Here is a 26659-nt window from a genome sequence, read left to right as displayed (position 1 = left end):
TTTTAGTTTTGTTTTTATTTTTGTTGATATTTTGATTTTCTATTGTCCCTTCCTCACGAGATTTTGTATCTTTGCATTTATTTGGAAATATTTCATTAAGATGTAATTTAGACCAGTTGGCCTGTTCATGGAACACAGCTGTTCTGGAAACTATAAATTTGTTATTATTATCAATGAATCTGTACCCTTTGGTGCCAGTTTCATATCCCATAAATCTAAGTCTTCTGGATACGTTTTCTCCCTTTCTTCTCAACTGTTTAGGTATGTGTACGTCTGCAGTGACCCCAAATATGTGCATGTGTGCTAATTTTGGTTTCCTATTATACATCACCTCATATGGTGTCTTATTCACAATACTGGACCAGGTTCTATTTTGAGTGTAATTTGAATAATGTAAGGCTTCTGACCAAAATTGTTTGCCTAAACCAGCATCCTCTAATGTGCACCTAATCATGGTTTGTAATGTGGAATTCTTTCTCTCTGCAATCCCGTTCTGGAACGCAGAAAATGGACTAGACGTGTAATGTAGCATTCCTCTATCCTTTAACCATTGGGAGAATTCTTTAGACATGAATTCACATCCCCTATCTGTCATAATTTGTTTTATTCTGATATTATGTTGTGTTTCTATGCGTTTGTAAAATTCCTTAAATTTTTGAAAGGTTTCATCCTTGTGTTTTAATGTGTAAACAAAACCATAGCGACTGTAATCGTCTATTATTGTTAGGAAGTAACGTTTTCTATAAGTGATTGATGAAGTTAATGGGCCAACTAAGTCCATGTGTACTAAGTCAAAAATTTTGTTAGTTGATCTGGTGGATTTTTTTGGCCTGGGACTAGTTTTTAGTTTAGTAGATTTACATACTGAGCATTCCAAATAATTTTCACAATTTTTTATTTTGACACCTTCTGCGTGTTCAGTCATTTTTTGTACTACAGGAAAACTTGCATGTCCTAACTTCCTATGTAAGATGTGAGCACACTCATCATGAATTGGTTTACCTATTTTTGGTTTCTTCTCATTGTGTGTATCTGTGTGATCATGAGATATTTTACATTCATCATTGTCACTGTCACTAATATTTTCATCATCTGCCTCAATACAATCTTCCATATTTGAATCAATGTTATGTAACCATCTTTCTTTTGTTATCAGATAGGGTAGGCCTCCTTTAATCATCACAGTGCCTACATTTGTTTTATTCTTCTCTAAAGTTGCTTTTCCCTTTGAGAAAACTATATTGATGTCAGAATCTCTGCTTAGTTTTATGGCACTTAGTATGTTATGAGGTATTTCTGGTATTAACAATACCCCCTCTATTTTTCCTAGACCAGGTAAGGTCACATCCCCTCTGCCTAATACTTGAACCTTTTCTTGATTAGCTACCTTTATTACAAACTTATCTTCTGTAAATGAAGACAATATATTTTTGTTATTAGTGGTGTGATTAGTTGCCCCAGAATCAATAAGCCAATTATTGTTCTCATTTTGTTGCGTTTTAGTGCTGTCTTGTTTATTTAGTCCATTCAGTGAACCAGATTTTCTCTCTTTTGAATTTTCTCTGCCCCCTCTACTTTCTCTGTAATTTGGTGGGCTTCTATATTTATGTCTATCTGTGGAAGACTGTCTATAATTGTATTTATTTCTATATTCTGACCTATGTCTTTCCTTTGAAATTTTGGGACAATCTCTTCTATTGTGTTCCCTGGACCCACAATTGTGGCATTTAAAAGTTTCATTATATTTTTCTTGGAAAGCTACCTTCCTAAAAGATTTGTGTTCTGTGTGATTGCTAGAACGATTTTTTCTTGAATTGTCTTCTGCTATCAATTTGTTAGATAGACTTTCTATGGATAAATATCCTAGATTGATGGTGTCTAAGTGTGACATAAAACTATCCCATGATGAATCAAGTGAATTGATAATAACACTTTTCATTGTTTGATCTGAAATCACTTCCCCCCTCAAATGCAGCTCAGCTCTTATTTTGTTTAAAGATATTAAATGCTCACTTATGGAAACCCCTGGTTTTACTCTGGAAGAAAAGAAGTCCTTAGACATTCTTGTGGTGGTAGCTACACTATCGCTGTGAAACAAATTAAACATGCATTGAATTATTTCTGAAACAGTTAGATTTGGTTTGATGCTATGATACATTGCAGGAGATACGCTAGATATTATTAAGAAAAATGCTTTATGATGTAAATAATCTATTTTTAAAGTCCAAGGTCTTCTTGGGGGACTAGTGATAAAAAATAGTAAATTTTCTTTCATAAAGACAACCTGGAGTTGTTGATACCATTCTTGCAAATTAATGCCATCAACCCTAAGTTTTGGGAAGTCACTGGGTAAGTTTCCCACATTATTTTGTCCATTACTTACAACCTGAGGTAGTCCGTGGTCTCGCAAGTGTAGGAAATTGCAAAACGGCATGGGGATGGTCGCAACGAGTCTGCGCGGTTCTCTGGCCAGTTCAAGTCTTTCCGGACCGTCTACGTAGTTTCGCACATGCGCGTTGTTCATTTCTTCTTTGGCGTCGTCGTGGAAGGTTCTCTCCATTGTAGCTCGCTCGCTCCGCTCCTCTTCAGACGAGTCGGTCTCTGGCTCGGTCTTAGGAGTTCTGATGGCGGCGACTGCTCTTCTCTTTCTTTTGGGTGCGTTGGCACTTGCTTCGGTCTGCGGTGTAGGGCGGAATCGACATGGCTCTCTGGGCTCGGGCGTCGTCGCTCTCGAAGTCAGGATGGGAGCGTGCAGGTCTTGAAGTATCGGCTTGTTCGCTTGCTTCTTCGTTGGCGCTTTGGAAATTTTTAATTTTGGCCCAAATGCAGCAAAAAGCGTTTTCATTGCTGACTTTACTTGGGATTTCGTTAAGTCGTCTTCACTTTCCGATTCTGGCTCTTCCGAAGAGTTTGAATCCTCCTTTTCACTTTCGTTGTCTGATAACGTTTTTCGCGCCAGAAATTTTGAACTGAGCATTTTGATTGGCTCTGCTTCGCTCACTTTGGAGGCTTGTTGAAACCAAGATGGCTGCCATTCAAAATTTCGCGCGGGATCACATTTTTTCTTTTTCATAACGACTTTCTCTGTAGTCATATCACTCACAGTTTTTTGGTCCTTGGGTTTCTCTTTAGTGATGTTTTTCTCTCTCGCTGCTCCGCTGTTCTTCAGCATTTCTTGGAGGTTCGCGATGAGGCTTTCATCATTCTTCTGGCTTTTTAATAACTTCAATATCTCTGACCTGAGTTCGTTATTTTCTATTTCGATTTCCTCCTGGTCATCATTTTCATTTATTAATTCTTCTTCTTCAGTGGTGTATTCTTCGGATTCTCTCGAAATCGCGTTTGTGGATTCGTTGATTATTTCTTGTTCAGTTTCTATTTCTTTGCTGTAGGCCCTGGTGTTGGTCCTATCTTTCTTAGACATTTTTAGGTATTTATTGAGTCAATTAACCATCCTCTGCTACCAGCTTGTTGCGATATTTTCAGGATCAGACTCAATAATAATAATAAGAGTTAGAGGTTTAAATATATTTCTCTTTAATTATAATAGGCATTCTATATTCACTGAATATTCACAGATAGAAGCGAAGAAAATGGTGAAGGTGGCTCCTTATATATACAAAGGGTGGAGCCAAGAGTGGGAGTGGTGAATTATGAATACATTAAGAGTCAAAGAATAAGTTAACCCCTGATATCCCATATATACATTATTTACACATTAGGGAATAAGGCATTTACATCTGACATATATCATATATTTCGCACACAAGGTGGGATTCATATTTTACTGCAGTTGTGATAAACCTAAGGCCCTACAGCTGGGAGGATTGCTTGTCAATTCTAATCTTGTATTATCCCAGATAATACAACAGATTGTGAATATGTGTCTACTCCTAAGACTAAATGACAAAGAAAAGCTAAATAAATTTCTTGGGATACCTGACAATTGCTGATGGTAAGATTCAGAGTAATCTCAAATCCAAAGAGTTGTTTAGATGAGATAAGACAGGGGTGACAAACTGGATTCCTTTGAGGGCCGGATCAGCATTGTATTTCTCCAGGGGCTGGGGGGGGAGCAGATGGGACGGATGCCTCCTGAGGCCCCTACATGGCCTGTTTTCGGCCTCCCCAGCCTCCAGCAGCACTCTGCTGGCCAAAAACGGGCCTCATGAGGTCTATTTTTGGCCAGGGAGACCAAAAATGGGCTACATAGGGGCCACACATGGGCCGTTTTGGCCAGCAGAGGCACCACGGACCAGTCCTTTGATATTTCCAGGCTGGTCCCATGGGCCAGATTTAAGCACCCTGCAGGCCAGATCCAGCCCACGGGCCTTGAGTTTGACACTCCTGAGGTAAGAGAAGAAAGCATGTCTGATTATTTTAGGAGATTCAGTGAAAGGTGCCAGATTCTAGTTGGACCTGCACTTGTATTTTCAAGCCTACCTTGATCTGTAGAGTAACTGGAATGATTCAATGTTGACATGAGACTCTGAATAGCTGGGCTCCATTTAATTTCTGGGTGTCTTTGAACCCCTGGAATCTGGGACAAACTTTTTTTTAATCAATTGGCCAGATCTGGAGCATATGGGGTATCTACATTTCTCTGTTCAAAACAATTGTATGATCTCCTGTTCTGGCATGTCATTCTGTGAAATTTGTTTACAAACCCTGAAACTCTGAACCTCAGACTTGTGACAATCTTGACTTGCTTTTTTGAAATTCAGCCAGGATTTTGACTTCATGTCTGCCTGCTCTTGTTGAAAGTAAAGCTACCCAGGAGAACTTTCTTTCCCAAAGACTGTTTTGATTTATACATTTCTTTCCCTGTCTGTCACTTTTCTACTCAGTCTTGAGTAAATTGATATTCTCACCTTGCAACTGATGTGTGTGTGTGTGTGTGTGTGTGTGTGGTTTGCAACAGGACAGAGAAGGTTTAACCTGGCACTAATGCAGTGGCTAAATTCTTAATATAAACACAGACTTTGCGCACACTGCTGTAACTTTTCTCCAACAGATGTGTAGGCTCAACTTTAATGAGCAGGAGGAAACTGAAAAGGGCAATAATATTTCTGGTATCTTCCCTTCCCACCCATGTTCTGATACAATTTTTCCACTGATATCTGAGCAAACCTGAAATCAACATCTCTGGGAGACCTGACAAACTAATTTGCTTCATATTTCATCTGATGTCCTGCTTTAAATTGAAGTGAATGCCATAGTCATTATGGAAATCCATTTTCCTCAATAGGCATTTTTTGTTAAAAACCAGCAATTTTTTTTGCAAATTGTAGTCATATCCACTGCAAATGACTGTAAAGATAAGCCAGTTGCCAGGCATCCAAAATGCTACGGTATTAACTGCAGTGTGTCTGTGTATTGGTATGTATGTTGCAACTATCATATTGTCAAAAGGATTATAAGGAGCTCTGGAGAAGTAACTTTGAACAGTTGTTAAGCAACTCATTGTAAGTTGAAAACTACCAGTATTTATTCTATGTTTGTGTGGCAATTCTCCCTGGCCTGAGAATTAAGTGATTCCTGCCTTACCAGTTTCAATCCTTATATTAATAAATTTAGCAGTAAGGAAGTAATGCATTTAAAGCATATTAAACCCTGCAAAATTCAAAATACTAGAGGGGAGGGGAGGAGGGATGTATCTGAATTAACACATGTGGCCAGCTGCCAAGCATCAGAAGCCTGAAAAATTGAAGCATGACTATTTGGATCTATTTCAGGCTTGTATAAATAATTATAAGCTGTTAAAAACATGAGTCAAAATGCATCCAGCAAAACTAAAATCAAATATATGTGAGGCGATATACTGATGTTACTGGCAACATTTGTTATTTGTGACTGTAAAAAATACAAAAAAAGGAACACTGGAAATATATTTGGAAAGCAATGTGGTACACAGCACTACTGAATACTTTACTTAGATAAATCTTATATTTAAGACTTTCTGTTCAGTGCAATATTGGAATAAATCCTTAAAGTGAGTACACAAATGAATTTTTTTTTCAAAGTGAGAACAATCAGTCAAACAGCTTGCCTCTGGAAGTTATGGGTGCTCCATCACTGGAGTTTTCAAGAAGAGACTGGACAATAGAATCTCCTGCCATAGGCAACGGATTGGACTAAAATATCTCCAAGTTCTCTTCCAACCCTGATGTTCTATGTTCTACACTAGGAGTGTCAAACTCACATCATCATGTGATGTATCGTGACTTCCCCCTCCTTCGCTAAAACAGGGATGGGAGTGGCTAAGCACGTGATGCATCTGGCCCGTGAATTTGACACCCATGTTCTTATACTGTTGAAAAATCACCAACAGCATTGATAGAAATATCAATTGATAGAAATAAGTAAGTTTTAACTATGTATTTTTCTTCACCCCAACTCCTTCTTTTAGCCCTTTTTTTTTAAAAAGTCCACTCAGAACAAAGCAATCAAATTAAAATATCCCTTCCTAAAAAGCAAAAACAGAACAAAAATGCTGAACCAACTTCCTATTATTTTTAATTATAATATATTAATTCCCAGAACATGTATATCCCTCTTTATATTACAAGCAAAACGAAGGATTTTCAAGCTCAATTCATAATACAGTATGGAAGTTCCACTATTCAAAGTGTAGGAGGGTCAAAAGAATATCATTTAATGTGAATATTGAGTGTGCACAAATTGGTCTGAATTTAATTCATAGAAATCTACATAAATTTGATTAATAAGTAAATAAAACCAACTCAGCAATAGTAGCTACTGATAAAAATTGTTGTCTCTGTTAAAAAAAAAAAATTTACCAAGACCAGCAGTTTGTGAGACTTTAGCTGTGGGCTATTTTATGTTTGCTTGTTTGTCATAATTGATACATATATGACACACGTCAAAAAAAGGAACAGAGTTCAATAAACAGAGCCACTATCTTGATACGTTTGAGACATCCCATCTTTTACCATACATTTGGTCCATATCACCTGATATATGAGACACAGAGAAGTCTAACACTTTGAAGTTTTAATGAAAATAAAAGAATCTTCTCTATATTTGTGCACTCCAGTTTCTAAAATTTAACATCAACAGTGTTATTTAAAAGTAAATCTTAAAGAAGAAATACTGACTAAAGCACCTTTGGCTTGCTATATTTAGTCAACGTCCCAAAGAGAAAAAAGTATTTCTTCAGTGACTCAGGAAATACTCTCTCCAAGAGGGTCTAAAATATTTCCTAAAATGCAGAAGATCTGAATGAGGAAATACAGCTCTTTGAATTATTTGAACAAAAGGTTGTTTTATTTACACTGAAAAATAAACAACTTTAATTCCATTTACACCATATGATTATAGAACAATACTTCAACTTAGTCCATGATTCAACATAGCTTCCTCAATCTGTCACCCTCTAGGAATTGCAGCCCCAAGATGTTGGGACTGCTTATATGGGAGAAAGCCAATTTAGTAATAGTAATTTAGACTTATATACCGCTTCACAGTGCTTTATAACCCTCTCTAAGCGGTTTATAGAGTCAGCCTATTGCTCCCAAGAATCTGGGTCCTCATTTTACCGATCTCAGAAGGATGGAAGGCTAAGTCAACCATGAGCCGGTGAGATTCGAACTGTCGAATTGCTGGCAATCAGCAGAATTAGCCTGCAGTAGCTTAACAGTCCTTTTCATACTTACTGGTAAGTCACCCATGTCAACTTAATTGCCATTAATTAAAGCTTAATTACAAACTGTGGCTGGATGACTTTGAACCAATCATTTCCCTAGCTGGCTTTTAGGCCTGAGTCGGGATTAGAATTTAGTCTTTTGGTTTCTAGGCCAGCACTTTAACCACTATACCAAACTGATTCTTAATTATCATAAAAACAGACAAGAGCCATTTTAAACTACCACAATTTTTTTCATATTATTGAGAAGCGACTTGAATTGATTTTCATTTTAAATATCTTACACCACTTTTGAAGACAAAGATAGTTTGCAAGTTCATTTCTATAAATAGACTAAAAAGTAATGCCATGATCCTCCATTTTCTTTCTCCAATGGGCTCCACAAACTCCTTCCCATTATTTGTGATGATAATCACTATCTACAGAACCCAGCCTTGGGAAAATTGGATTCTATTTACTTCAGAATATTTTTGGGAACATTTTAGTGAAACAGGTATCTTGGTAAAGTGACCTGTTTGACTGTTATGTATTTGTTTGCTTCCTCTTACAAAAGTCAGTTTTAGTAGCCACAGCTAGACAGAACAAGTTAAAAGTACAATACCTCTATCTTAATTCTCTTTGGTGACAGTTCATCCCTTTCTCCACATTTAGACCTAGAAGATGAAAATATATATATATTTTTAACAGGAATGTGTACATATGTTCAGAAAAACTATTGCAAAACACCTGCCTTGGAAATTATGCTTCTCTGAATTTATCTTCATTTAATTTATTCATATGCTTGTCTGTTCATTTGCAGAAATTTTATACTGTCTCAATCTGGGACTCTTAATTTTGAGGCAGCTTCATAGTCGGGCAATGTACATGTAGTGGCCTTGACAGACAAGAGGAAGAGCTGCTACCAAGACAATGGTCAGATAAACAAAATCTAACTTTGGTGATTAACTCTAACTTGAGAAAACATCTCAGACAAAACTCTCCCTAGTTCTTACTTATTTTATTTTTTATTTATTTATAATTTAATTTATATACCGCCCTTCTCTCGAAGGACTCAGGGCGGTGTACAGCCAATTAAAAACACAAGATACAAACAACAGTTTTAAAATAGTTAAAAGTATTAAACAATTTCAGCCCGAATTTAAAACCCAAAATTTAAAACACCCAATTTAAAATCATTTACATAAGATAGCCCTGCCTGGTGGAACAGCAGGGTCTTAAGGGCACAGCGAAACACATGGAGGTAGGAGATCTTGCGTATTTCCGGGGGCAGTTCGTTCCACGGGGCAGTTCGTTCCACAGGGCAGGAGCTCCCACAGAGAAGGCCCTTCCCTGGGTGTCGCCAGCCAACATAACTTGGCCGATGGCACCCTGAGAAGTCCCTCTCTGTGGGAGCGAATTGGCCGGTGGGAGGATACTGGTGGCAGAAATCGGTCTCGAAGGTATCCAGGTCCTAAGCCATGGAGCGCTTTAAAGGTGGAACCAACACCTTGAATCGCACCCGGAAGACCACTGGGAGCCAGTGCAGCTCGCGCAGGAGGTGTCACGTGGGCGCAACAAGTCGCGCTCATAACCATCCGCGCGGCCGCATTCTGGACCAGTTGGAGCTTCCGAGTGCTCTTCAAGGGGAGCCCCATGTAGAGAGCATTACAATAGTCCAGCCGGGAGGTGACAAGGACATGAGTGACTGTGCGTAAGGCATCCCGGTCCAAAAAGGGCCGCAACTGGCGGATCAGGCGAACTTGATAAAAAGCTCCCCTGGCCACGGCCGTCATATGTTCTTCTAAAGACAGCCATGTATCCAGGAGGACACCCAGATTGCGAGCCCTCTCTGTAGGGGGTAAAGATTCACCCCCAATAGTCAGCGATGGCACCAGCTGACTATATCGGGATGCCGGAAGCCACAGCCACTCGGTTTTGGAAGGGTTGAGTCTGAGCCTATTTCTCCCCATCCAGAAGTTTATGAAGTTAAAGGGAGGGAGGGGGGGAAGCACATCGAGACTTCAAGGTAGACCAGACTAGGGAAGGTCTTGTCTACATTTTCTCAGGTTACAGTTCTACTCTGGACTCGGGTTTCTTTTAACTGAACACCGTCTTGGTTGGGACTCTTCTTCCACTCCTTCAAAGGCATTCTGTTCACTGAAGCACATGGTTCAATATGTTCACTAATACTGGATTGCACCATCTATGGCAAGGGGAGAGAAACTGAGTTCCTATAAAGCAATACTCCCTAAGCATATGACAGATGAGAAAGATTTTTACCCTCTCTGGGAACACCCAAGTAGTCTTCTGATGAAAAAAATACAACTCTCCACAACACTGATTTAAAAAAAGTGCTGTGGATAAGAGGTGGGTTTCAGCAGGTTCTGACCAGTTCTGGAGAACCAGTAGCGGAAATTTTGAGTAGTTCGGAGAACCAGTAAATACCACCTCTGATTGGCCCTGCCCCCATCTATTCTCTGCCTCCCAAGTCCAGGAGGGAGGAAATGAGGATTTTGCAGTATCCTTCCCCTGGAGTGGAGTGGGAATGGAAATTTTACAGTATCCTTCCCCTGCCACGCCCACCAAGCCACGCCCACCAAGCCATGCCATGCCTACCAAGCCATACCCACAGAACCGGTAGTTAAAAATTTTGAAACCCATCACTGCTGTGGATATGTGAATGTTTCTATGTTCCCAACAGAGAAATATGATGCAGTTGTCTACAGTTAAATTGTTCAATCCTCCTGTGCTCAAAAAAGGCTGAGAATGGTACCAAACATGTAACATTCTCAGTGTAGCAAGAATGCCCAGCATTCACACTTCCCATCTGGTTCATATATTTGTATTGGGCCTGTGAGACCATAGGGCAGAAAAATTGCAAAGTGATTTCTAATACTTTGTAATGTATCCATTTCAAGTTAAGTTGTTGGTTTTTTTTTTTTTTTTTAAATGTAGCTTACTTGGTGGTCCGGTAAGTGTACTTGTATGTAACTTCTCGAGAAATCTGCCGTGCCAGAGCAAAGAGTTCATCCCTCCGGGTTAATAGTGCATTATCCTTGACACATAACTGAGCAGCTGCTTCATTTACTGTGAGCTACAAAAACAACATACAAAAAAATTGACTCATTAGCACATCAGTCCTGGAAAAGCTATCTAAGCCTGTAATACCTGTGGCACTGCTCAAAACATTAGTGGTATCTATAGGAAGCTGGATTACTGTCCAGCTTTGTTACAATTTTCTAATAAGTTTTTTCATGGAAGGAAGCAGTCCTTCCACTCAATCGCCCAGCAGGTCTTAAGTTTACTTTTTTTTTAAAAAAAGATCAGTATTTATAATAACTAGATACCTACTGAAACAATTTAATATCAACAAAACCTAATTCTCACTGAGAGACAGGCTGTTTTTGAAAGAAAGTCCAGATTTACTTGGTATTAATTATGTGCTAGTGTGTGAGTAAGCAGTGATGGGAAGTAATCAGATTTTTGGGATCCAATTTTTGTTAGAATCATGTCCATCAACTGTAGCCAAGTGCAAAATAGCCTTACATTCAATTAATGATAGAGTTAGGGAAGAAGATGAAATGATATTGGCTAAAGCTCTGAACTCATTATTTAAACTCTCTTCAAAACTTTCAAGTAGCTTTACTTTATATTAATATTCATGAGCTTTATTTCCCAAAATCTTAACAAGTGTAATGTGAGTTTAGAGTTAGGGTTTTAGTGCTGAATCACTAAAAAAACAAGCCTCTGTTTTATTTCCTAGCAGTTTTCAATACCTCCTGGACCATGTGCAAAGGCTGGAATTTGGGGTGGGGTGGGGAACTGTTCTCAGGGGTTGTCCTCCTTCCAAAGCAGGTGGATCCAATCAAGTGTAATTGAGGGGGGGGATCAAGCCCTCCACTACATAATGCCACGTAGATTGACACTTACCCACCACTTATTTAATATCTGCCTAAATTACTGGTGAAGGTCATTCACTGGCATGGAATCAAATATCATCAATACGTAGCTGATACTTAGTTGGATATCTTAACTCCAGCCCAGACAAGGGTTGTGTTGGATGTTCTATCACAATGTCCGGAAGCTGCAGAGGGTTTGGATGGGAAAGAACAGATTTTGATTTAATTCCCACAAAACAGAGTAGTTTAACCGAATGGCATAACCCCCATTCAGTGCTGGTTTGTAATCTGTGTTCTTGGATTCACAGTTCCTGCTTGAAGGATAGGTGGCAGCTGTGGCTAGGAAGAGCTTTGAACGGGTCTACCTTACGCACCGTTTGCCGCTTTACTTGCACAGAGAGAAGCTTTGTGCATAGTTATTCAGGCTCGATCACCACCTATTTAGATTTCTGCAATGTGTTCTGTATCAGGGGTCTCCAACCTTGACAACTTTAAGACTTGTGGACTTCAGCTCCAAGAATTCTGGGAGTTATGGGCACAAGGCAAAATGCCCATGTAGCATCTCTGCTCTGAGAGCTACAGAAGTTACCAGTTTCCTTCCAGGTGTAATCAAAGGTGCTACTTATCAGTTTTAAAGCTTTTCTTGGCTAATGACCTGGATATTAGTGGAATCTTTCTCTGGACCCTTACCCTTATGAAATATCACTGCAGGGATTCCTGGATCATGCTTTCTTTTTAAGTGCGTCTTGGGGGATTTTTGCTTATATTTTGTATATTTCTATAAATAAATGAGTAATTTAGAAAACCACATACATTCATCAAAACCTTGTGGTTTCAGCAGGCAATCAAGTGTATAATTGTTTCAGTTGGATTCAGTTAAATTTCAGTGCGGAGAAATTTATTCATATTATTACGCTTTCATTTCAAATCATATTATTATTTTCGAAATCAGCCATATATGATTGGAGCAACATGTACAGGTAGTCCTCGACTTACAACAATTCATTTGATGACTGTTCTAAGTTACAACAACACTGAAAAAAGGGGACTTATGACCATTTTTCAGAGTTACGATCTTTGCAGCAGCCCCATGATCATGTGATCAAAATTCAGATGCTTGGCAACTGGTTCATATTTACGACCGTTGCTGTGTCCAAAGGTCATGTGATCCCCTTTTGCTACCTATTGAAAAGCAAAGTTAATGGGGAAGCCAGATTCACTTAACGACCGGGTCACTAACTTATCAACTGCAGGGATTCACTTAACCCTATGGCAAAAAAATGTTGTAAAAAGGGGCAAAACTCACTTAACAAATGACTCACTTAACAACAGAAATTTTGGGCTCAATTGTGGTCATAATTTGAGAACTACCTGTATAGTAAGGGTGAATGCAGTGGTTTAGGATAGAATGTTTAAACTTTAGGATAGAATTTTTAAACTTTCACTTCATATTGTTCAGTTATGTAAAATAAGATAGCAGAAAATGGAAATTTTAATATTTATAAGGAGAGCCAGTTTAGGTTAAAGCACCAGACTAGGAACTCGGAGACCAAGAGTTCCAGTCCTGCTTCAGGCACAACTCTTAGAAGGGTAACCTTTTAAGAAAATTGCAAGGACTTGTCCAGGGCGCTGCTAGGAGTCACCGTCTCAAAGGCACAACAAACAAAACATTGGCAAGGGTAGGAAATATGACAATCATTGTATTTTGTAAGTACAGGAAGTTTCAGAATGGATTGCAAGCAAAATAAGCAAGATTCACCAACATTACATATTTTATCACATGTGCTAATTTCTGTAGTTATTGCCTATAATCTTAAACTTCCTTAGAAATTGAAATTTAAATAAATCAGAATTCTAAATAAGTGTTTCATATTAAGTTATGGTTATTAATAAACATTTAAGAATTTAAGAATATGCAACCATCATACCCTAGCAATTACTGTGGGGCAGAACTACTTCCATGGAACTTTATAACCAACGAAACAACAACATTATCCACTGTTACTAGTTTTCACATTAAGAACACTCTAAAATTCTTCTGTTTCTTGAAAATAAATCAAATTTCTAAATCTTACAGTGAAGACACCTGTGTGATCAGCACTAGGAAATATACAAAAGTTTTCTGCCCACTTCAAATCCTGATGCTAATATATATTGTTTGTAATATAGAATTACTTAATAAACATGTATAAACTTCCCAGAATAAACAAAACCAACATATGTTTCAGGGTGAAATCTAAAATTTTTTGCTACCGGTTCTGTGGGCGCAGCTTAATTAGTGGGCGTGGCTTGGTGGTAAGGTGACTGGGTGGGTGTGGCCAAGTCAATGTCACTTCTTTGCCCTTTTTTAACCTACAAAACACAACACAACACAACTGGCTCACCCACAATGTAAAAGCAGCTGTGCTAAACCCAAAATGGCCTTGCAACAAGCAGGAACCTCAGCCACAAAAAGCCCAAAAAAACAACTTTCACTCTTTACACACACAAAATTCCACATACAGCTTTGTGAGATTTTGTGTGTTTGTGTAGTTAGAGTGAAACACTAAATCTCAGAAAGCTGCACAAATATTATTTTATTTTAATTTATTTTTATTTTTATATAAAAGCAGCTAAATTTAAAACTTCCTAAACTTTAAATGGCTAGGTCTAAAAAAAGAACAACTAAAAAAAACCCCAATTAACTATTTTTTTTAAAGCTCCCAAAGGGAAAAAAAACTTACCCAATAGAACAGGGGTCTCCAACCTTGGCAACTTTAAGAATTGTGGACTTCAACTCCCAGAATTCCTCAGCCAGCTTTGCTGGGAGTTGAAGTCCACAAGTCTTAAAGTTGCCAAGGTTGGAGACCCCTTCAATAGAAGGTACAAGGCAGGCAGGAAGGCAGGCAGGCAGATAGAGCTGCTCACCGATGAGCTTGATTGCAGGCAGGGAGATTCAGTTCCTTGCTGATGCAATGGATTGCAGGTATTACAGCAAGCGAAGCAAGGCAGGCATTGCGACCAGCAGCTATGGTAAGCAAGCTGGAGGTGGAGGGGGGAGGGATTTTTGCTACCAGTTAGCAGGCAACTCAGCTGGGATTGTCAGAGCTTGGATTGTCAGAGCCATTTAAAAGAAAAAAAGGCTGATGATTGCGCAGCTCAGCTGGGCATGGGGGGTGGGGGCAGGGATTTTTGCTACCGGTTCTCCGAACTGCCCGCCGCCATCACTACCTACTCGTCCGAGCTGGTCCGAACCGGGAGCATTTCACCCCGATATGTATACAATAAGATTTGTTTCAGTCAACATTCCTCTTCCACCATGGTGCAATAGCCTTTGTAAATACTGACTGGTAAGCAGAAATTCACATACTTTGGTTCTGATTCAAGTAGCTTGATAAGCCTAGAACAAATGATTATGTTGGCAAGGATGAGGGAAACAGAAGTAGGGATAAAGTGAATGGACGGAATCAAGATTACAGGACTGTCTTTCAAAGAATGACAAGTTTATTAGCATAGACAGGATGCTATTATGAACAATCTGTTTTGTTGACATCTAAGAAACCAGAAATATGTCATATTTTTGTACAAATTCAAACATAATTATTTTAATTTTTTATCTTTATTTCAACATGTTCAAGTACTTATTCCTTTTCAAAACCAATATTTCAACAAAACACTAATTTATATAAAAGAAGAGATGAAGCAATTGGGAGCAATGACATCTGTCTTACACCTAACTATGTGACCAGAAATAGTCTATGGAATTTCAGTGCTGCCAAAAATATATAAAATAAGCATGAACAAAAGAATAATTCCAACTGCAGATTTGACAATCTATTAAGAAAGAGCTAATAAAATGAAATAGATGGCTAAAATGGCTTTATATTAAGCCTCACTAAAATAACAAGTTGGTTACACTCCTGTTAATATATTATTTTAAAAAATAAAGTTTTAGGAAAGTTAAATGCTTAAGGTTAACCATTAACTGATGCATTTAACCAGGAATGGAAATGACAATAAGACTAGACTACCAATTTAAGACCTTCAATGTACAAGTAATTTAATTTTCTAACAAACAAATTAATTTGGGGAAGTTTCCCTCCCCCTAAATAGCATATGAACAAGCTAAATTAATTTTACTGATCCTAGGAAGAAAAACTTTTGGCTCATAGCTGGATAACAAAGAAATGGTTCATTTTCTTAAAATGCTGTGAATGCTGCTTAGAAGAGTTGGAACAAGCAAAAATAATTTCCCAATCAGAAAATACTTTTCACCTTGGTGCTATGTGAGCATGATTATTTCATTACCTGACTAGGTAACATTGTCAATATACTGAGTATGAGGTTTGCTCTCTGTTTATATATAGCAGCATGCCCTGCCAGCAACAACAACCTGATAATCAGGGATAAACACCAGACAAAGAGGTAGAAAACAATACCCTAATCAAAGAAGAAAACTACCCTCACACATACACACTAGCACTGAAGATGTTAATGAAATGTCTGCAAGTAAACAACCAAGCTCAGAGAGAACCAAGGAGTCCATAGTTTAATACTGAGCTACATATATTCCATTCTATTGATATATTTCCATAGAATTAATATATAGAATGTACCTCTGCTTGGTTGTAAATAGACTCACAAAAAGTATCCCCTGTAATTCAAGTATTTCAGATCTAATTTATTTAGTAATGCATAATTCAACAAATCTTGACTTAGCATGAACTGTGAACCTAGTCAATACATGAGACATCTTACTCGGTATCTAGAGTTTGAAACAGTCTGGATGGGGAACAACAGCTTTCAGCTGAACCCTGGCAAGATAGGTTTGGCTCTGGGGGCCTGACGATTCTAGAATCCAGTGTTAGATGGGTTTATACAACTCCAGACTGGCCCAGTGCCTAATCTTGGTCCTCCTGGACTCACAACTCCTGCTTGAAGAGCAAATGGCAAATGTAACTAGAAGGGCCTTTGCGCAGCTTCAAGTTGTGCATCAGTTATACCCATTCCTAGATCAAGAGGCTCAGCTTATAGTTACTTATATTCTAGTCACCTCCTGATTGGATTACTGTAATGCCCTTCAAAGGTATCCAAAAGTTTCAGTTGATGCAAAACACAATGGTACAAGCTGTTATGGGTGCTTATAAAACAGCACATTATGTGTCTTGTTGGAGAGCTGCATTAGTTGCTAGTGTCCTTCCAGGTCCAATTCAAGGTGCTATGTTGACCTTTAAAGGCTTTCATGGCATGGGAATGGGCTATCTGAGGGACTGTCACTCTTTTGATTACATTGGCTTATTCCATCAGATTTAGCAAGGGAGGCATGCTGCAGGTCAGGGGACTGTCTCAAGAGAGGAGGCCTTTTTGTCCTGCACCCGCCTTATGGGACATTATCCCCCACCTGCCATCCCCAAGTGAGGTCAGCTCGATCCCTTATTTTTTCATAAATAAAACCTGCTGCCTCAGGCCTGCTGGGTCTCAGGGGACCAGTAAGATCTTGAGGTGGCTCCATTATTGATCGAATCTCTTGTGTGTACTTTTTACTTCAACTTTTTTTAATGAGTGTGTTTGACATGTTTAGTTTAATGAGTGTGTTTGACATGTTTTGCTGCTTACAGCAAAAAAGTTTTATACTTTTTTGCTGTATGCTGCCTAGAGTCACTTTTTGTGACATGGGCAGCCACATAAACTTGATGAATAGATGTTGATATATAAATACAAAGTAACAGAGGTGTTTGTTGAGTTCCGCAAATTTTTACCAGCACGAGAAAACAAAATGTTTATTTCATGATCAATTAAATTTCCAATAAGCTGAAATTTTAAACTGAAGCCTGAAGCCAGAAATCACTGAAATGCATTCCGAGTCAGCCAATTCCTTCTAAAACTCTAAAGCTGTCAACAATTGACCAAATGAGCACCATTACTCCAACTGTCATTTCATCATCCCATACTAAAACAGATGCTGTGGTCCTCATGAAGATGGAAATAATTACTGTGACTTAGCTCACTTAATTCTCTTGCAAATGAGAAAGAAGTACTTTAAAATAACACTTGCCGTTTACATTCTACCTATTTTAATAATAAGATGGATTAAAATGTATTCATTCAGGTATAAAAAAATATTGTTCCATTTCCCCCTAAAATAAAACTTAATACAATATTTTTATTATTAAACATTTAATGTTTCATTAATATAAAATACAGAAATGTTGTGTGGGCTTGTATGTCATATTCTTCAGTGAAGAATTTCTATGGTAATTGACAGAATTTGTGGCAGCCAACTCTTTTGGAACTTCTTTTTTTTTCACATGTCCTACATTTAGAACCAGACAGATTTTTCCTAACAGTCAAATGGACAGAAATTTAGGCTATCAGCTCAAAAATATCTACATGTTCAAATCAATCTAGTTTTCCCCAATATTGGACAATCATATGTTTATAAAGAGAAGTAATCTGGATTGTAAAAACTGTGTTGCATACAGCCTGGAATCTGCTTAAATAGGTTTTGATTACCAGCTAAAATATGCATGGCACGGTACTGGAAATTACCAGATATCCCACCCCATGTCTCTTTGAGATATCCCAACCTTTGTCTCTAAAGACAAAAGTTAGGCAAGAAGACTGAACAACCAGTACCTGAAGACATGAGCTCTGTTTCTAGCACACAATGACCCCTAAATCTCAGAAAGATAGAGTTCTCTTCAACTATCTACAGAGAAGCCATCACTAGTGGGACAAACCAAATAGTGGTTGGAAATCAGAGAAAATGAAAGAGGAAAGTTTGTTAGAAGCCACTTAGAGAAATTTGATGCAAGACAAAGTCCTCATTCTGTGTATTATTTCCACAGCTACTTTTATTTATCCTTCCTATGGTAAATAAGGAAGACTATGCTTTTCATACCTAAGCAGTATTGTAAATCATTTTAATTTCTGATAAGTTTGTTGCTCAGAAGTGAAGCGATAGAAAAGTTTTTAACAAGTAACATAGAGCACATTTTTCAACCTTTGTGATCCATAAAAAAAAAAAAAGACTAGAAAAACAAATATTTGTTGGCTTTGAATTGTTATTTTACTACAGTAAGCTATATTTGTTATGGAGATCACATGAAAGAAATAGAACGGACGTTGCTTACCTGAACATCCCTTTTATGCTCGCTGCGAAGACATTCCTATGTTTGGGTTATCCTCACTCTGATTCGTTCGATTGAGTGCCAATCATCGCCCTCTGAAGCTGGTCACGCCCACCTCCTCGGCTTCCCAGCAGTCTTTTTTACGAAGGTGACTCCACAGCGGACGAAGGTAGACAATGAAAGATGCAGTCAGGAAACAGGAGCAGCTGCAGAGCGAAACAAGTGGAAAAGCCCACCAAGGCCAGGAACGGCGAGAACACGGGTGGGATGGAATGTCTTCACAGCGAGCATAAAAGGGACGTTCAGGTAAGCAACGTCCGTTTTCCTGACTTGCTGCTCAGATATTCCTACATCTGGGACATACCCAAGCTTAAGTCCCCAGGGCGGGAATCGAAGCCTCTTCCTGGCCATGGGAAGCTATTACAGATTGTAAAACACGTCTGCCAAAGCATAAACATCCAAACGGTAATGCTTAACAAAGGAAGAAAGCGAGGACCAAGTGGCCGCTCGACAGATGTTATCTATGGAGGCCTGAGTAGCCCAGGCAGCCGAAGTGGCGGCACTGCGTGTGGAATGGGGTAAGATACGCCCCAGAACTGGACCACCCTTCAATTCGTACGCTTTAGAAATACAGGCTTTAAGCCATCTGTCCACAGTGGCCGAAGAAACCTTCTGTCCTAGAGATGCAGGAAGGAATGACACCAACAACACCTCAGTCTTCCGAAAGGGGGCAGTCCTACTAATATATCGCTTCAAGGTCCGACGCACATCCAACGTATGCCACTGTTTCTCGGAAGGATGACGGGGATCCGGGCAAAAATTTGGAAGAACAATGTCCTGTGCTCGATGGAAACGGGTGTTAATTTTGGGAATAAACGCCGGGTCCAATCTGAGAACCACACGGTCCTGGTAGAACACACAGAGGTCCCTCCTGATAGAAAGGGCCGCAATTTCGGAGACCCGACAGGTCGATGTTATCACCAACAAGAAAGCCATTTTCAAGGTAAGATAGCGCAGACTGACAGAACTGAGAGGTTCAAAGGGAGGCGACGTCAAGGCTTGTAGAACAAGTGTGAGATCCCATGTGGGATAGCGGTGTATCACTGTAGGCCGCAAGTTAGCCGTTCCTTGAAGGATCGTATCTGGGAATCATGAGACAAGGATTGCTGATTATCCCCTATCAGTACAGTAGCTAAGGCTGCCACCTGCCTTCTGAGGGTCGCCGGAGCCAGAACTTTGACGAAGCCGGATTGAAGAAACTGTAGAACATCAGGGACCGAAGCAGTAGTTGGATCCACATGAGTCGTAGCACACCACCTGGCAAAGGCATTCCAAGACGCATTGTAAATGCAGACAGTTGATGGCCGTCTGGCTGCTTGAATGATAGATATGACTTCACTAGACAGGTGACCTTTGGTCAATCGTATCCTTTCAAGTGCCAGACAGTTAACCGGAGCCATTCTGGCTCGGATGATGTACCGCGCCTTGAAGAAGAGAAATCTGGTCTGGTGGGATCCGCCATGGTGGTTCAACGGATAGAGTCATCAGATCGGCAAACCACTCTCGTCGAGGCCAATGAGGAGCGACTAGGAGAAGATCTGCCCACTCCATGATCATCTTCCGGATCACATTGGGGATGATCGAGATAGGAGGAAAAGCGTAGAGGAGCCCTTGAGGCCACCGAGATCGAAGGGCGTCGTGACCTTCTGCCCTCAGCGTCGGGAAACGGGAGAAAAACCTCGGCAGCTGTGTGTTTTGGGGCATGGCGAACAGGTCTAGCACCGGGAGTCTGAACCGGCGAGACAGGGCCTGGAAAAGATGAGGATGTAACTGCCACTCGGACTGGTCCAACTGACCCCGACTGAGCCAATCCACTCCCAATTGATCGTGCCTGAAATGTGCTCCGCCTTCAAGGAGAGGACATGTCGCTCCGCCCATGACATCAATCTCTCCGTCTCTCCGTCTCCTCCATCAACGACAAGGAGCGAGTGCCCCCTTGGCGGTTGACATGGGCCTTTGTGGCCATATTGTCCGTTAATATAAGAACATGCTTGTGGAAGACTTGTTGGCGGAAATGCACCAGTGCCAGGTGGACTGCGTGCAACTCCAGCCAGTTTATGTTGTGAAGTTGCTCCATGGGAGACCAGGTACCCTGTGCCAGCTGAGATTGTAGATGGGCACCCCATCCCATATTTGTAGCCACCTTAGCTTTATGTAAGAGGGATTTGAATAAAGCAGGTTTAAATAACCCCAGAAATGCCAGTTTATCCGGAACAGTTTCCTCATCTTCTGAGAATTCAAAGTCCTGCAAGTATTCCTCCTCCCGAACCGGCTCAACCACATGTCCATAGGAAGAGACAGAAGGTTGTACAATGGTCTGAGGCACTTGGCAAGGAACCCCAGCGGGGCCCTGTAGAGGAAGCAAACAGCCAGTCTGTTGCAAACCTGCCTGAAAAATGCGAGTAATAGCTTGAGAAACTAAAGATACTCTCAGGATAGGGCCCCCAGAAGAAATAGGAAAAAAAATTAATCACTTTCCTTTGCTGGAACCAGGCAACGATGACCAGAGCACTGAAGGGAGGCAGGACAATACTGGACAGCGTCCAAAGCCAAGTGCTTCGCCAACGCCCCTGGGAATCGAAGCCCAGGACATTATCAAAGAAACCGCACCAAAATACAGGCAGAAAATGGTGGGTGGCAAGTAGCAGTTAAAATGGTGGTCGCTGGAACAATCTCCTCAGCACCACAGCCTCCTCAGACCACGAAAATGGTGGTATAAAGCCACCACCGCGAAGCATCCTCCTTGAAAAAAGAGTATGCCAGCCAACAAGCCGCATAAGCTATTGGCGAGGACTGCGAAGGTGAAGGCAAGCCAGTAATAAGCTCTTGCACCCGTGGCTAAAAAGGCTGCTGGAGACGGCCGAAGCGATCTCTCAACGCTGACAAATTCAAAGAAACAGCGAGTGGCGACCGGAGCCCCGGAACACCGACTCATCCACACGGCAGCCGTAGAAAGGATGATCCCACGTCGCACAGCCCTCACAAGATAGAAAAACACCAATTCAAGCGAAAAATATTGAGTTAAACTCGTAATGCACAGAAACAAAGGCACTCAAGTCCGATATCCTCGACTGAATGAAAAAGATTGCTGGGAAGCCGAGGAGGTGGGCGTGACCAGCTTCAGAGGGAGATGATTGGGACTCAGTCGAACGAATCAGAGTGAGGATAACCCAGACGTAGCAATGTCTGAGCAGCGAGTCAGGAAAAGAGCCTTTGGTTTAGCCCAGGGCTGTCAAACTGCCAGCCCACGGGCCAGGTGCGTCACGTGCTGGCCACACCCACACCTGGTTTAATGAAGGGGAAAAAAGTCCCGATATGTCTCATGATGCCGCCATGACGACTTGTGTTTGACACCCCTGGTTTAGTTCATCAGCTTGAAACTACTGCTCACTAGCAATGACATAACTTCAAGAAACCACCCCTCTGACAAAGCAAATCCAAGGAAGTTCAGCAGATGGCCTTTCCTTAACACTGATCATTTATTACAAATTCAAGCAATAAAATTTCCAACATTCAAAAGCCCTATTTAGGCAAATCTACAAGTTTCAGGCACATAAAATATGCACCAATGTTCAGCACCTATATCAACTTATCTATATCCATTTTTTTTTTCAAAAAGAACTGTTACAATAAATTTAACTAGGATTGGGCAGAGAATTGACAAAAGAGCTGATAAACTAGTCTGTCATTTATCCAAAATTGAGGAAATACCCTTAATTGTGCCATGCTTATTATGCCTAGTCAGAAATTAAGCTCCACTGAGTTTAGTGAACTCAACTCCCAGGAAAATGCATAGGAAATTGTATCTTTACTTGCACTTGTAAATATACAATATGACTACACGTTGCCGAACCGTATAGTTTGAATTGTAATATATTCTTAATTCAATAAAACTTCATTAAAAAAAAAAGGAAATTGTATCTTTAACTAGTAAATGTTACAACTGAGAATAATATATTTTATGCCAATTAATAAATGAATGTATTGCTAATGAAAACAGGGTGGATAAAAATCAATGATTTTTTAAAAAAAATAAAAAAAACAGATTTTTTTTTATTTAAATCGATTTTTTTGATTTAAATCGGATTTTTTTGATTTTTATTGAATTTATTTTACTAAAAAACTTTTGGGGTAAAAATCTATCGTAAGATAGTTTTCTATTTAAGATACATAAATAATTTAGTTTATTCAGCATGAAATGGAGCTTAGTTAAGTAGCATGAGGCTGTATATTCTGCAACACTGGGACTATCGGTGAGTCAACAGTGGGTCAAAGGAGTAGCAGAGATGACAGTTGCTCTTTAAAAATTATGATTTAAATCGAGTTGATTTAAATCAAGCCTTTTTACTAGTGATTTAAATCATGATTTAAATTGTGATTTAAATCAACTCGATTTAAATCAAATCCACCCTGAACGAAAAACAATCAAAGTAACTACGTACAACTGCATACTACAATCTATGAAAAAAATGAAAAGCCAGCTTCTGAAAGCCAATTATGCTAAGTAGACACAATTATCAAAATTAAAGAGTTTTAACATACACTAACTACATGGTGCCTGTAAAGATAATGACCGAGGCTGAAAGAGAAATATTTTTATATAAAATGTTTATAATTTTGTTCATAAATTCAATGTCTTGAACATGTTCAAAATCACCAATGTCACTAGACATATTTAACTCTATTAGATAGTTACAATTATTTGTTTTCTTGCTTTTTCCAAAGGAAATATTTCATTCTTATCCTCAAAGGGAAATAAATGCATTAATCATTAAGATTGTGCTTATGCAGTTGAACAATATATATTTACTCAATTGTTTTACTACTGTTCAACAACTATCAATACAAATGGGTATTTCAAAGCGTAATTATCTTGAACTTGGGTTTAAATGCTACAATATATCATATGACATATGGTTTCAAAGAGCTACAGCTGAAGTGAATGAAAGCTTAAAAAATATACAGTGTGTCCCTGTCCCTGAACAGCTGACCATCTCCTTGGGAATACAACAGTTTTGTTTGCAGAGAAATCAAAAACTCTTGAAGATCCTTTCATCATTTACTAACATTTTTAAAAATCTAAATGCATGAAAAACCTAACTTCAGAGCACATTTGAAAACAGGTAATTACTAATCAAGTTCCTTTTATTAAGATCTCTTTAAAGCAGGGGTGTCAAACTGGTGGTGCATGGGCTGGATGCGTCACGCGCAGGCCATGCCCACTGCAGCTTCATGAAGAAACGTCACAAAACGTCATGTGACAGAAACGTGACCAGTAGTGGGTTTCAATTTATTTTGCTACCGGTTTGCTCATGCACGCGCACATGCGCAGAACCGTTCGGGTGGGTGGGCGGAGCCTCCCGCTGCCACTAGTAGGAACCCACCACTGAACGTGATACTGTGAGTTTGACACCCGTGCTTTAAAGGAAGTTATTTAAAATAATCTACTGTATTTTTCGGAGTATAAGACGCACTTTTTCCCCCCTAAAAGAGGGTGAAAATTTGGGTATGTCTTATACACCGAATGTAGCCTTGCCCACCCACAGGCCCCCACCCTTTGGTCTCTACCTCCCAGCAATTTGCCTCCTTGCAGCAAACAGCCCGTTTCAGTTTCAGCACAGTCTGATTAGCACAAGCAGCTGATTGTGGTTGGATCAGCCTTCCAACCATCAGCTGTTTCAGACTGCAGGGATTGCCATTGCCTGTTGCCGCCTCCACGCACCCCATTTTCGGCCTCTGCTGTTTGCTGCAAGGAGGCAAATTGCTGGGAGCCAGAGGCAGATTTTTTTTCTTGTGCTAATCAGGCTGCTGTCTAACTTCCTGCTGCGTGTCTGGAGACGTCGGGAAATGAAGACGCTGAGACGTCCTAGTGCAGTTTATTCCGAACGGGCGCTAGCACCGTCATACCCGGTTCGTATAGCGCCGGGAGGCACAGTTTCATAGCGCCAGGATCCACGGTTGCCTCCATAGCGCCGAGTGTCGAGGGGATCTCGACAGTTGCGCTGAAAATGAAACAGGCTGTTTGCTGCAAGGAGGCAAATTGCTGGGAGGCAGAGGCAGATTTTTTTTTCTTCCCAAAAAAGGAAGGTGCATCTTATAGTCCAGAGCGTCTTATACTCTGAAAAATATGGTAAATGTGAATTTACTGTAGAAGTTTCCAAAAGGAGCAAACAAAACATGGATTTAAAAAGATGTCAGTTTATCAATTCCAAGTTCTGGAATGACAAAGAACAGTCACTTTTCATTTCAACTACTATTTTCTTTAATGTGTCTTTCAAAAAAGCACCTAATGTATTACATTTCATTAAAAATATTTTACAATACATCTATAAAAATAATTTATTAAAAGTGCTTCCTGCCTATACAATTCTGATTAGTATCAATGTTCCCCTAGCAAATCTGATTGAGATGGTGGTGAAAAAAAACCTTAGAGGTGTTTGAAAAAGAGCTAGTAAAGAATATCAGTCCTCAATTTACCTCATGAAGGGTGAGATGTTTGCCATCTTTTCTCTTCGAGTCAAACCTGCCATATATTGCACTGTATTTTCTAATCTCTTCTTCTTTGTGAGGGTCCTCATCATTCATTTCAAAGATATGACCAACCATCTTAGCCAGTTTTTTATTGATTTTCAGCATTTCTTTCACTTCATTCAAGTCACTTTTGGGGAGAGTGGAAACCATGCGTTCCACACACTCGGTGACTGAAAGAGCTGCAGCTGCATCCAAAGCTTCTGTGTTATCCTTTGGTGAGGGTGGAGAACCAATGTCAGCAGGGGAAAGGCTGTGCTCGCTCTCAGTTCCATGGTGTCCTTGCCAGAGTCTCTGCTCACTACTGTTTTGCGGCACTAAATTCCCCACTCCATCAGATTTGCCAGGACTCACACTCTGAACACAGGTTGTGGCAGCACATTTTGGAATCTTCACATGAGGCTCCCGGGTACTATTATTCCGTTCATAACTATTGCAGGATATTCCCAGCCAAGTTGGCGATCCTTCCGGTAGTTTATATATAGGAATGCTACTGACCGGTAAAGAAGTGAGGGGCTGGTTAAAAAGGCCTGGATTTGTGACCCAGTCTCTCAAAGCTTTCTGCAGCCTTCGGACATGAAGAGGTTTGCTAGCCATGCCAACCAAGGCCATGATCTCAAGGAACTCTTCTTCACCTGCCTCACACAATTGCTGAACGTCATCCCCTCCCTGCTGAATGAAGGCATCAAAGTAGAACAAGAGATTGGCTTTCTGCAGGATGCGATAAAGCTGCAATTCACCAAGGGTTCTGGGCAAAGCTGTGGCCATTGTGGACCCAATGCCCTGCAAAAGAAGCAGAAGAGCAACCAAATTAATACCAATTTCCAGATAGGCTTTTTTATTTGACATAAATGCATTCCTTATGGGTGGGCATAACAGGAGGAGGACAGGATTGGGAGCTGGTTAAAGTTGTGCTGAACTGACCAACTAGTAGCTGGCAAATTGATGTCTCCATTTTTCATCTATGGAGGGAATTCTTAAAAGACCAGTTATAAGAAAAACAAGATAAAGCAAGTACAAGTCTTTCAAAAATGGCAAAGTGCCTCATTAAAAGATTTGTCTTTTTGCAGACTCCTGCAGCCACTTCATAAATTGTTCTCAGCTGTTATTTGCACACTTGTTCATGTAGTGGCTATATGTTTACCCACCTGCAGAGCCAGCTAACAGTAGCTTATGAAACAACCACACAAACCTGGAAAATGACATAACTGCTTTACTGATTCGAAGAGAGAATCAATGCTAGTATGCATTGCAAAGCACATCTTTTGAAGGATTTGCACAGCCCCTAATATCTAACAATAGGTATGGCCCCTAAATATAAGGAAAAAACCCCTCTATGTCCTAATCCCATGATGATGAATCTATGGCACACGTGCCAGAGATGGCATGCAGAGCCCTCTCTGTGGGCACATGGCCCG

At 39.9% G+C, this 26659-nt stretch overlaps 1 protein-coding gene across 2 annotated transcripts in view; it reads right to left on the bottom strand.

The window, feature by feature from the left end:
• NAB1 (NGFI-A binding protein 1) overlaps positions 1 to 26659 on the bottom strand; it is a 73019-nt gene that overhangs the window by 35849 nt on the left and 10511 nt on the right. The window contains exons 2-4 of one of the 2 annotated variants that reach the window (XM_034429522.3): positions 25191 to 26024; positions 10606 to 10739; positions 8268 to 8319 (exon numbers count right to left, since the gene is read on the bottom strand). In XM_034429522.3, the coding sequence (XP_034285413.2) occupies positions 8268 to 8319; positions 10606 to 10739; positions 25191 to 26009 (1005 nt within the window). In that variant the 5' untranslated portion in view covers positions 26010 to 26024. The remainder of the gene's footprint in view (positions 1 to 8267; positions 8320 to 10605; positions 10740 to 25190; positions 26025 to 26659) is intronic. The other variant, XM_034429530.3, reaches the window with a different exon arrangement.

This window comes from Pantherophis guttatus, chromosome 1, assembly GCF_059756535.1.
Source record: "Pantherophis guttatus breed Tessera chromosome 1, ASM5975653v1, whole genome shotgun sequence".
In the NCBI taxonomy this organism is placed as follows: Eukaryota; Metazoa; Chordata; class Lepidosauria; order Squamata; family Colubridae; genus Pantherophis; species Pantherophis guttatus.
The sequence above is the reverse complement of the archived record's forward strand: the minus strand, read 5'-3'. Positions and strand labels throughout refer to the sequence as shown.